Here is a 13,102-nt window from a genome sequence, read left to right as displayed (position 1 = left end):
ATTCCGATAAGCCCCCCGCCCGCAGACCCCCACAACCACCGGCCAGGGTTGTGGGGATGAGGCCCTTGTCCTCATCAACATGGGGACAAGGTGTTTTGGGGGGCTACCCCAAAGCACCCTCCCAATGTTGAGGGCATGTGGCCTGGTACGGTTCAGGAGGGGGGGGCCGCACTCTCGTCCCCCCCTCTTTTCCTGCGGCCTGCCAGGTTGCGTGCTCGGATAAGGGTCTGGTATGGATTTTTGGGGGGACCCCACGCCGTTTTTTTTTTTTTTTTGGCGCGGGGTTCCCCTTAAAATCAATACCAGACCTGAAGGGTCTGGTATGGAATTTAGGGGGAACCCTACGTCATTTTTTTTTTAAAATTTTGGCCAGGGTTCCCCTTAATATCCATACCAGACCTGAAGGGCCTGGTATGGAATTTAGGGGGACTCCCACGTCATTTTTTTTTTTTAATTTTGGTTCGGGGTTCCCCTTTGGGGAATACCCATGCCGTTTTTATCAATGAACTTCTATGTGTATTGTCGGCAATGCAATAGCCGCGGGTAGTTTTAAATGAGTTTTTTCCTTCAAAATGTCATTTTGCTGTCAGACTGTTCTAAACACAGGAAACATGCGCCCCTTTACAGGCATACTATAGACACCCCCCAGGTACAAAATTTAAAGGGATATTACACTTTTATTGTTTGACTTTAAGCATTATTAAAATCACTGCTCCTGAAAAAACAGCCGTTTTTAAAACTTTTTTTTGCATTGATCCATGTCCCCTGGGGCAGGACCCAGGTCCCCAAACACTTTTTATGACAATAACTTGCATATTAGCCTTTAAAATTAGCACTTTTGATTATTCATGTTCGTGTCCCATAGACTTTAACGGTGTTCGCGTGTTCGAACGAACTTTTTTCCTGTTCGCATGTTCTGGTGCGAACCGAACAGGGGGGTGTTCGGCTCATCCCTACTCATGAGGCATAGCAAGACTCTGACAGCCACAAGCATGACACCCAGAGGCAGTGGCATGATGGGACTTGTAGTTTTGCAACAGCTGGAGATCTGCTAATTGCATATCCCTGCTTTATACGTTCTGCTTTTTGTGCTTTGCTCATTACACACCCTTAACACCCTTAACTCAATATATTACTTGATGACAGAAGTCAATTGGTTATTCAAGCTGCTGGCATCTATGTAGCTGGAGGAATGCCATACTGAAAGAGGAAATTTAACAAACTCCTTGCAGGTGTAACCCACTATCAATCTGCAACACAATGAAAGGGCCCTTATTCATATACAGCAGCCATTTCACAGTCTACATATGCTGCTCAGTTAGTCTTCAATTTATAGTTCACTCACATGCAGTTTAGTTCCTAAAACCATTATACATGCTTTTAACTAAACATTACAAGCTATTGAACCTTTTAGAATAAAGGAACAAGCTTTCTAGAATGTTTAAAAAAAGAAAAAGAGAAGTGGGACTTTAAATTAATTTTCTGTCTTTATTTTTTATGGCTCTTTTTGGGTCCAACCATAGTAACAAATGTACACATGTATATTGACTGTTATCTTTGCTCTCTGTGTGTGACAATGGATCATGATTTATTGTGTAATTTATGTATAATTAATCCATGGCTTATTAGAGGCTTTATGCCCACAGCATTTTAGAGGTCGGATGCCCAAAATGTTTTTTACATACCACGGATTATACCAAATAAATGCATTTTGGTAACTTGACCTGATTTTGTGCTGCTGTGTGCTTCATTTAAAGTCCCACTTCTCTTTTTCTTTTTTTAAACCAATGACCGGGATGGAGGCGAGCATCTCTTTGGTACCAGCCTCATTTAAAGTCCCAAATTTATTTTTCCTTTTTTGAATATATAACCCGGTATGGAAGCACACAGCAGCAGTCACACAATTACTCCCTCTATCCATGTAGGCCGTTGGTATCAGCGGTCCTACAATCAATTTTCCATACTGATTGGTTGTTGTGTCCTGCCGAGTTTGCATCTTCGATCCCTTTGGCAGTGTTTTTGCTTTCGCTGATCTGTCTGCATTTGCTCGCCTCTGGTAGCTGCGATGTCTCATGTGGGTCTCCTACCCCCCTCTCCCTGCCCGTTTGGTGTTGTGGAGGGGGCGGATGCATGGTCCCTCCCTTTCTGCATCATGCCACATGCTCCGGTCACCAGGCATCCTTGTGGCGCAGTGTTTCCGGCAGTGTGTCATTGTTCAGCACACTGGGGAGATGGATAGGCGCTAATTGCCTGACGGCTGAGCCACCCAGGTGAAAGTGCTCCACTCTCAGGTGTTGTTTGTAGACCTGACGTTGGGGGTTGGGCCATGATGGAACACCTATATAGGCATCTCCATGGCTGGGCTTCACACACTTTACCTTCCTGGAATTGTCCACTCTGTGCACACCAGGTATTGTCTCCTTTTTTCCTCATATCATCTTTTTCACCAGTCTTTATTGTTTGTTTTTTCTTGGCTTCATTTTATCCTCTGTTTTTCCACCCTTTTTTCACTCCTTCCTATCACACCCTCTCTCTTTATTTCCCTGTTTGTCACTACATCACTCCTTTTTTACATTTTCCCACACTTACACATCATCACACATCACTGCGATTTTTTTTTTTTTTCCATCTAGGTTTCCCACATGGAGGTCCACATTCTACACTCACTGCACCCACCAGTTACGGTTTTGCCTATGGCGGTTGTTCTCCAAGGCTGGGCTTCAAACACTTTACCTTCCTTTCTGTTCAGCATCAAACTCATGTGTATGGAATTGTCCACTCTGTGCAAACCAGGTATTGTCTCCTTTTTTCCTCATCTCATCTTTTTCACCAGCCTTTATTGTTTATGTTCTCATTCCCGCAGATCACCCTGGCATCCGGCGGCGTTGCTTTGCAGCTCTCTGTGATTCTGAATGCAGTTTTACTGGATTGCTGATGCAGACGTTAGTTTGGACGCACAACCTTTAATTAATTCTATACAATCAAACTATTCTTATATAAAAAACCTTTTTCATCCCCTGCTTATTTATTGAATCTAAAAATTTTTTTTTTTTTAAATATTTTTTAGAATCATTCCATGATGTATGCTCCTGATGAGCGGTTGTTATACCTCGAAACATGTAGAGCTTTGAATATTACCAATCTTCCCTTATCATGTAATATCAAGAATTCAATGATTCCACTTACCCCCATAAGTATCTGTTATGGCATTAAGTCTCTTATTGTTTGAATTTTCTGTCTTTATTTTTTATGGGTCTTTTTGGGTTCAACCATAGTAACAAATGTATATTGACTGTTATCTTTGCTATCTGTGTGTGACAACGGATCATAATTTATTGTGTAATTTATGTATAATTAATCCATGGTTTATTATATAGAGGCTTGATGCCCACAGCATTTTAGAGGTTGGATGCCCAAAATGTTTTTTACATACCATGGATTATACCAAATAAATGCATTTTGGTCACTTGACCTGCTTTTGTGCTGCTGTGTGCTTCATTTAAAGTCCCACTTCTCTTTTTCTTTTTTTTTAAACCAATGACCGGGATGGAGGCAAGCATCTCTTTGGTGCCAGCCTCATTTCAAGTCCCAAATTTACTTTTTCTTTTTTGAATATAAGCTTTCTAGAACATTACACTGAAGTTTGTATAGGGAGAATATTGTCATTAAGTCTTACCTCTCTAAAAATTCTTTTGCGCACTAGGATCGGCTAAACCAAATTCAGAGTATAAAGAGGTAGGTTGGTAAAGGCTATTTTATTATTACATTTCTAAACAAGATGGCAGCCAGCTGTGAGACTAGGCTTGAAGCCACCCAGGAAGTGAGTCAATATAAAAAGGGGAGGGGAGTACCATCCAACTAGGTCATATAGGTTGCCACCATCCCTTGTAAAGGAGAAAAAGAATTAAAAAAATTATGTAGTGTAATTCCTCCTACAAGTTGCCCTTGATGAAGGGTCTCTATGGGCAGTCCCGAAACGCGTAGGCCCAGGTGGAAGACTACACGAATATACATTCGATCTCTACATCAGTATATTCCTCATTTTACTACTTTGTTGTATATTCAATGTTATTGCTTTAGCCTTATTCTTATGTATATTGTATATTTGTACTAATAAAATTGTTTTTATTACTTTGTTGCCTAGGAAGTGAGTCAAGATCCCAGGTGGCTGTGGATGGGGTGGAAAGTGGGACTGGCCAAGGTGACATAATCCTCAAAAAAAAAAATATTCACTTCATGAAAAAAATAAAAATATCTGTGATTTCTGAGCAGGCTGGGGGAGGAAGGGAATGATGAAACTCTAATTTTTAGGTTAAGGTCCACTTCAACAGTTTTTTTTACTGAACTTTCTTTTTCAACTTACCTTGCATTGAAGCAGATATGCAGAACCCCTGATACTGCAGCTGTTTTTCTTAGCATGACTTTTGAAGTTAATTGTTATTTTTCTGGATAGCCTCCACCAAGAAGTACCACATAATGCTCCGGGAAACACAGCTAACGTAACTGTGATAAAAGACTGACTCACCCTCACATGGTGGGTGTATTTCACTTGTATTACTGTTCACTAAAAGATCTTACTCAAGAACTAGTGACTACTTTTATAAAGTCACTACCCCTCCTTCTGATCACATATGGGTTTACATTGACTAGAGAGAATGATTTAATTAAGAGAGAAGCCAGGCTGTTGCTATGCGGCAAGGGAAAACTGATTAATTCTAATACATGGATCCAAACTCAGCCAGTTTGGTAGGGAATGGTCGAATTTCGATCCATGTATGAGCAGGCTGATTGTACCCAAGTGGATTCACCGACTGCCTTTTGGATTTTGTACATATGATTACAGCCGGAGGCTATAGCAGTAATCATTGTGTTTTGTTGGCTGGTAGAACACAATAGTGTTGCGGAAGGGATTCCCCCATTAACATTGACCGTATTGATAAGGAAATCGAGCAGTGTTCTTGGAAGAAAAAAAATCGAAACATATATGGGCTGCTCAACTCTTCCCATAGTGCCTGTGTCAATGGTCTTTTGTTCTCTTTATTGGATTCAAAACTTGCTTGAAGCAGGTCAAGTGCAGGTCAAGAGGAGGACAACTGCTGGTTAGAAGAAACTGTTGGTCAAATATACCTGTCAGTATATTCTCAATAATCTCAACAGGATCTGGAACTGATGAAAAATGTATGCTGTCAACTCAAGCCCAAAGCCTATTGACACAATCCTTTATATACAATTGTATTTCCTAGTAAAGATTATTTATAACCGATATCCAGGTTAGACATGTGCACTACCGAAAAATTTGTTGCTTCCTTTTCGCTTCATTCGTTTTTTATTTATCGCATCATTCGTTATGATCGGCATTCGTTACTTTCGGATCATTTGTAACTTTGGATGTATTCATTATCATTCCGTTCCATTCGTTAAGATGTGGCATTCGTTACTTCGGATAATTCATAACTTCGGATGCTTTCGTATTTGTTACATTCACTAACAGCCACTTTAGGAAAATTGGAAAGGAAATTCTAATAAAATGGAAATCTAATCTATCCCAAATTAGCTACTATGGTGCAGAGACCCGAACAGAAAAATTACTGACTTTTTTACCTAGAATTTAATAGTTTATGGAGCGAGGTCCCAGGCCTCCTTTAGTCTAATAAGAACCCCCAGAGCAAGAGACAGCTGGCATCCTTCTATATAGAGTGGGTTACAAGGCATGGTGGGTGTAGTGCAAGATAGAATTATGGGCACCAGACACTTCTTGAATGCAAAGAGATTTATTTTCTCTTGAACAGTGGGAGAAAGGGTTAGGGCCAGGACACACCTTAGGCAGTTGCAATGTTAATTGTCAGATTCCGAGACTTCTACAGGTAGACAGCCATGCAGGGAAAGGCATCCAACAAGACACCACATCTGCATGTGTAGGATCTCTGTCTCCTATGACAAAAGTCTTATAACAGTTCCTAACACAAGTTGTAACAAATTCCTTTACTTCCTCTACAATCGCCTCTTGTAGATTCTCAGGCCACTGAGCTCCCAATCTCTCTCTCTAGACTTGCTGATTCACTGCCACTGAATCCCGTGAGCTCTTGCAATCTTCTTACTTAGTATCTTCCTCAGGCGTCATCCCCGCTTCTTTGCTGGGTCCCTGGCTTGGCACTCCAGATACTCCTCAAGCATCACCCCACTGACTGGGTCCATGGCTTGGCACCTGCTGAATTTTCCCGATTCTTCACTGTCCCCCATTGATGAGACTACCGCTCCAGTACTTGCTTCAGCTACTCACTGTGGTCCCTGGAAATAACGTGGTTGGTTCCTTAGTGGCGACAGCTTCCCCTCTACCTCCGACCATGACAGGTTCTCCGGCCAGCAGAACTGTGACTTCTGGTTGAACTGCAAGCTACGCTGCTCTTTTTTGCTTTTGGATAGGCCTTCAGACCTGGTAGCCAGATGTACCCAGGATAGGCCTAAACTATCCAGCCCGGGCAGCTCCACCCAGACAGCCATCCAGGTGGCACGGAACACCTATCATCTGACTCCACCCAAACATATAGGTTCTCCCAGCAGGCCAAGGGACTTTAAGAAAACCCCTGCCCATTGGCTGAGATACCCCATATACTCCAAATCTGTCCTTGCTTTGCCTTTGTCTCATCTAATGTTACCAGATACCCAGCCATCTAGTGACACAAGGGAGAAGTGCAACAATTCCAGGCTTAGGGTGAAATCAATTGGTCAAGGCTACTATACCTGGCAGGTAAATTTAAGAGCAACCCTGCCTAAACATCAGAGTGCTACATTTATAATAAATAATAATAATAAAAACTATAATAATAGTTAATGATTGAATTATAATAGAAAATTCTAAAATCAAAATTATCTGAATGTAAACAATTCGTTAAACTCGTAGGTTGAATCGTTTTTCGTTCTTTTGTATTTTTGTATTTTCAGATTTTCATTCTTTTGGATTTTCGTTCTTTCGGGTTTTCGTTCTTTCTGACAATTAGTTTTCATATGCATTCACCAAAAGAATCTTTTGTTCATTGGGATGCTTCCGAATTACCGAAAATGCAGAATTTAGTCTGAAAATGAATTAGTAACAAAACGAATTGCACAGGTCTAATCCAGGTATGGTATTGTCCTGCTTTGACCAATGTAGGTATGCATATTTCATAACTGTGGGATCCCTGTGGAAGCTGGAAATCACTGTAGACTTTCCTGCTACCATAGTGATCACCACAGTTTTCCAAGTTATGTGCCAAGTGGCTGCCCTGCCATAGTACCCACGGGTGGGTGCTCTCTCTGTGAGGGCCTCATTCAGAGAATGCGTCTCAAACTCAATTTTGTGATTGGAGGAGATAGAGAGGTGGGGCAGTAATGTAATGATGGCCATGTTATTATTTCTCTTAGCACAAGTTTCCTTTAGGAAATGGTGTCCAGCCAAGTAATACAAAATCCTCCAATTTGTAATTAAATATAAAACATGTGATCAAGCTGTATGTATGTATGTAATCTCCCTACTGAAGCTATAAGTACATCTTCTAGAATAGAAGCTCTAACGAGCAGGGCTCTTTGATTCCTCCTGTATTGAATTGTATTGTAACTGTACTGTCTGCCCTCGTGTTGTAAAGCGCTGTGCAAACTGTTGGCACTATATAAATCATGTATAATAATAATTTGTATATGTATGAGTAGCTCTGACTGGCATGTCCCCAGACAAGTTCTGGCTGTTGTGACTATGAGACTTCAGTAATTATATATCCAGCATTGAGCAACCCCAATATGAGTGTACAGTAGTAAAAAAAAGGAGGAAAAAACCTCACCCAGATGTTTTGCATACTGAAGACAATATAAGAACACACAACAACAATGTTGGATACAAGTATACCAAAGACTGACTGATACACGGAGATACAACGAGCACGATGTCAAGTAAGTGTGTATATATGGGTGTGTGTACCTGGTAGCCTACTGAATGTTGTATGATTGAATAAGTGACTGGCAGAGCAATATAAATAATTATACTAGTTAGGCATTTTAAATACTTTTGTAATAGAAGTTTTAAAACATAAAAACAATCTAAAATATAAAAAAATCTAACAAATTTATATAGCTCAATAAGCTGTAAATACTGACAATGCTAACAATATTACAAGCTTCTGTTAAATTTTGCAAAACATCATTGATTGAACTATCAAAAAGACATTTACGCTGAGTTTTAGGCCAGGGGTATGTCATGATGGCAAGATGTAATTGTTACCATAAAAGTTTTCAGTATGAAAATAAGTTAATGACACCCTGTCTATAGGGTACAGAGGAGTATCAACGTTCATGTCCTCAGGGGGTCCAATCCAATGGGTCCATGACCCCATAATGCATATATATATATATATATATATATATATATATATATATATATATATATATATATATATATATATATATATATAATCAGCTGAACCTGGAAGAGTCTGCAGCTTCCCGATCATGTTACGCAGATGGTGAAGCGAGACCGAGTGGGGGGCAGAAGAAAAGAGGATCTTAGCAGGACAACGCTGGGTCTGCTGGGTGGGTGAGTATCCTAACTGTGTAGGACCAGCAGGGGTTAAAAAAATGTGGGGAGGGAGGGTAAAGATACGCTTTAAAGTGATATTAACTCTAAAACCAAAAATTAAATATATTGCAGCTTACCAATCATGAGATGTGGTGGTTTGCTTTTTTAGGCTCTTTTCCTTCTGTTTTCAACTGGTGATCTGGGCAGTAACACACCTCCTGTATTAGAGTGGCCACTCTATATGAAGGAGCACAGGGGGCACCTTTGGATAGTAGCATTGTCAATCTGGGGGGGGGGGAGTGTTAGATGGACTAGAAGATTTAAATGCTCTAACAAATTGAAGCCAAACTCCAGCTAACACTTTATAAGCAGTTAGAGCAACAGTTTATCTTTCTTTTGGGATAAAGGTTTTACATAAATAAATAGAAGCTGACCATTGTAAGCACCCATAGCAAGAAGAGCCGGCAAGACTGTAATCCTTGAAGTGTCATTTATTGGTACATCAGAGTGACAATAAAACAATAATGCTATTAGACACTTCAAGGATTACAGTTTTGCCGGGTCTTCTTACTATTGTTGCATTGGAGTGTGTTGGGATACATCGAACCTCGGCACCTGTGAGTGGACCTGGTGTATGAATTGGGTTGTCCCTGCAGAGAGCGCTGTTACCTTTTCCTTTTCCATTGTAAGCACCCCTGCCAGTGGCAAATGGTTTCTCCCATGCCTGTAACTGATACATCTGCAAGAGAGCTTGTTCTTTTGAAAAACAACAGACTTACTGGCTGGATCACCAGATGAAAATAAAAGAAAGAAAGCCCAAAAAGGAAAACAAATGCAGCCATCATATCTAAGAATTTGTGAGCTGCAATATAATAAATGTTTGCTTTTGGGTTTAAAACCACTTTAAGACTACAGGCTTATCTGTTTATGTGCCCGTATTATGGATGAAAGAAAAAATATTTTGCAGTCATCACATAGATAAGATCTTTTGAGCATTGTATATTCATATATTGTTAAACAAATTAGAGTGGTGAGTGCCTTGGATCACCTACACATTCCATTCATCTTAGCACAGAGGAGACCTGTACTGCGGGAACATGTAGGTTCCACTGCTGATCTTTTTTTTTGAAAATGCTATTTGGCTGGCTGTCATGCTGATCCAATAACTAGTCTACAGATTACTTCTGACGTATTGCTGACATCCCTTACCACATGCTCGCTCGCAATAATGACTGTAAAAATACTGGAGCCACTAGAACAGCATGACAGCCAATTTACTCTAGCATATTTAGAATTAGGACATCAATGGCAATCTTAAGTTTTTTTTCAGCACAGGTTTTCTTTAAAAAGATTAGGGACCGAGAAAATTAAATAAAAAACCTTTACCCAAAGAATTATATGCTATTGCTGATCTTCTGAAAATGGTTCTTATTTTTTCTGTCCCAGAGTTTAAATGTTTCTAATTCAGTGATCCAGAACAAGTAGTGTGCAGTTGATAGGTCTGATCACACTTGTTGGTTCATCTGATCATACTTGTTCTGGATCAGTAATGTCTTTAATATGGTGTTTCATCCTATTCTGTTCTATTTATGAATGTTGCCCATTGTGGTTCCTAGATTTATATTGCAGTCACTTCAGACCAATATATTAAAATTTATATGGGGTTCTGTGCAAAACAATAGGCCTACACTTTAACATAAAACTAATGGAGGCTTAGGCATATAGGTATTGGCAGACTGCTGTAGTGAATATAGCCACATTAGCTCTCTTGCATATACAAACAGAAATCCCTATTTGGGTCTTGACGACTCCACTGAATACCATGATACTGTTAGGATTCCCTCATTTAGCTACCACCCCAAGCATGGCCAACAACCTTATTCCCTTCAATAATGTACTTGCTTAAAGTGTGGGACAAAGTATGGTACTCAGGAGGTGTTTTTTCTCCCCTCCTGCCCTCATTGTGTTTATTAAAATGACCTCTATTCCCCGCCTGGATAGCAATCTCTTAAAAGATTCAGGCGATAGACCCAAAAGGTTTCACAGATGTATATTGCCCTTAGCCTTTGATATCAAATCCTTTGAGTATTTTCACGAAAAGCATGGGGCACCTAGTTAGGGACTCCATCAGTATTTACAATTACAATATTCTATTTTTACTCTTCTGAAAAAGAATCATCCTCCCTAGCTTTGAAAGTAAGTGCCGGACTGCTTCCCACTCCACAGAATCTTATCTTTGCCATTCAATCGTCCAATTGCTTAAGATGCCCCTTAAAAGAGAACCATGGCCAAAGTTTTTTTGCCCATACTTCTCTTCTGTGTCACAGGAGTGCAGGAGTGATCTCCTGTGATCTAGAATCAGCTGACAGTGGGCTAAAACATGCTGCTGAGATCCTGGGTTCTCGTCCCCTTCCCAGCCCAGCGCTCCAGTGAGTGCTGAATGGGCAGAGCACAGAGCAGTGAGTGACAGTCATAGTTCTCTGCTTTAGGAAGACTAAGAATTGAGCGAGCGATCAACAGTCATGTGACTGCTCAGTTCTCAGGCTTAGAGCCAGACTGATGCTGCAGCATAGGGGCGTGTATGTATGCTCATTTTTTTTTTTTTTTTGCATTCCCACACTTTTGCTTTAAAAATATTTATATGCTGCGTTGGGAGGCAAAATTAGGCAAAACTTTATCAGATAAAGTCTGGACAGAAATCTTCTAAGACTAGGAGTTTAATATTTTAACATCAGAGAATGTGTATAAGAATCTAATTCATGGTATTTAATTCCCTCTTGTATTGCTAAACATGTACCTCATTATTCACCTCTTTGCTTTCGGGACAGGAAGGTGAAAGGTTACATGTTTGGTGTTCATGCCCTAAAGCCTGCCATAGACAGAGCAATTTTCTTTCCAGCCACGGTCAGTGTTGATGGAGAAAACCGTACCCACCGGGAGAACACAGAGGCTATAACAGGCTATAACAGCCACTAGCAATAATCACATGTAAAATCCGACAGGCTGGTTGTTCCCACGTTGATTGATCCATCAACTTGGGTAGATTCAGCCTGCCCATACATCGTTCGGATTTCGGCTGGTTCCTGCTAAACCAGCTGACATCTGAACCGTCTATGGTCGGCTGAAAGCCCAAGGACTTTGCATTTGGGTTTACTCTTTAATATACAATATATAGTTCTGAGTTGTAATTTATGCAAGAACCCCATAGAAGCCCTACTGTAGTTAAAGCACAACTAAATGAAACAATGAATAACAGCAAATGAACAGCTATCTTGCTAGATACATGAGAGGTTCCTTAAAATTTGGTCCCCATGAATAGACTACTACCAAGGTAACCCTGGAACCTTGCATATTTAACTTTGGGTAAGTGGTCAGTCAACCACACTTCTCTTGCCCCTCTTAACTTCCTCCCTTCCCCTTTTTTCTTTACCTCTTTCTTCCCCTCCCTTCTCACATACTGCTTTTTCCCCATTCCCTTTTCCCCTTGCTCCCCATATATAATAAACTCATACTTTACGACTAGAACTAGTTCTTTCCAGCTTATTCTATACCAGGGGTCCCCAAACTGTGGTCTGTGAGCCAAATGCGCCCCTTTGCTTGCCTTGATCCGGCCCTCGGGGCACTTTTACTCCCACTGAAACCAAGAGGGTACCATTCCTGCCACTGACACCAACAATGGGGCATTTTTCCTTTCACTGACAGCAATGATAGGGCACTATTCCTCCTACTGACACCAATGATGGGGTACTATTCCTCCTACTGACACCAATGATGGGGTACTATTCCTCCCACTGACACCCACACAGGGGCATAATTCCAGTAATAGGACACTAGTCCTCCTACATACTATAGGCACTGTGTAATTTTTTTACTCCTACTGATGCTGGGGCATTTTCTACTTCCACTGGCCACTCAGGCCCCCCCCTAAAATCTGAGGGACAGTAAACCGGCCCTTTGTTTACAAATTTTGGAGACCCCTGTTCTATACTGTACAATTGTAGACATCATCTGCTCTAGATTGGTTCATAATACCAAACCCACTGCTGGAGTACTGGGATGCCCTGGTCAAAACTCGCAGAAAAATAAAAGATTTGAGGACTCATCCAGACTACAGTGTTAATGCACACATTTGCAATGAGCAACGGCACACAGCACTATTGCATTCACAAAATTCTCCTTACTTCCTTTGTGGTCACAGTTACACGAGGATAAATCTCCCACGTGGGGAAAAAGTTAGCAGTAAAATAATTATGGTTTTACCATTTCTCTAGTCTATACAAGTTTAAGCTCTGGCCAGATTTGCGCTTTCATACCAAGTTAATTTATATATTAAAAGATTCTAATGAGTCTGCTGTAAGTATAAAGTACTGCTCTGATTGCACTGTGAAAACTAGGCCATAGAACCTATAAAGGCCACCACACCTTGCTTGCTTGAAGGTGCCAAATGCAGCAAAATCTTTCCAACCTACTTTACATAATCTGACAATGCATATGAAGAGTTGTTAAATTTTCTATAATTATTCTTAATAATGCAATGACAGCAAACACTATGCATTT

At 40.6% G+C, this 13,102-nt stretch overlaps 1 protein-coding gene across 1 annotated transcript in view; it reads left to right on the top strand.

Annotated features, from left to right (window-relative positions):
- The first annotated feature begins 7,767 nt into the window (after positions 1–7,767).
- Positions 7,768–13,102, top strand: part of LOC141113283 (protein-glutamine gamma-glutamyltransferase E-like) — a 65,070-nt gene continuing 59,735 nt past the window's right edge. Inside the window, exon 1 of the mRNA XM_073606315.1 lies at positions 7,768–7,923. Within this exon, the coding sequence (XP_073462416.1) occupies positions 7,917–7,923 (7 nt within the window). The 5' untranslated portion in view covers positions 7,768–7,916. The remainder of the gene's footprint in view (positions 7,924–13,102) is intronic.

Source organism: Aquarana catesbeiana, linkage group LG12 (assembly GCF_042186555.1).
Source record: "Aquarana catesbeiana isolate 2022-GZ linkage group LG12, ASM4218655v1, whole genome shotgun sequence".
Classification (NCBI taxonomy): Eukaryota; Metazoa; Chordata; class Amphibia; order Anura; family Ranidae; genus Aquarana; species Aquarana catesbeiana.
This window is presented reverse-complemented; position numbering and strand designations above follow the sequence as displayed.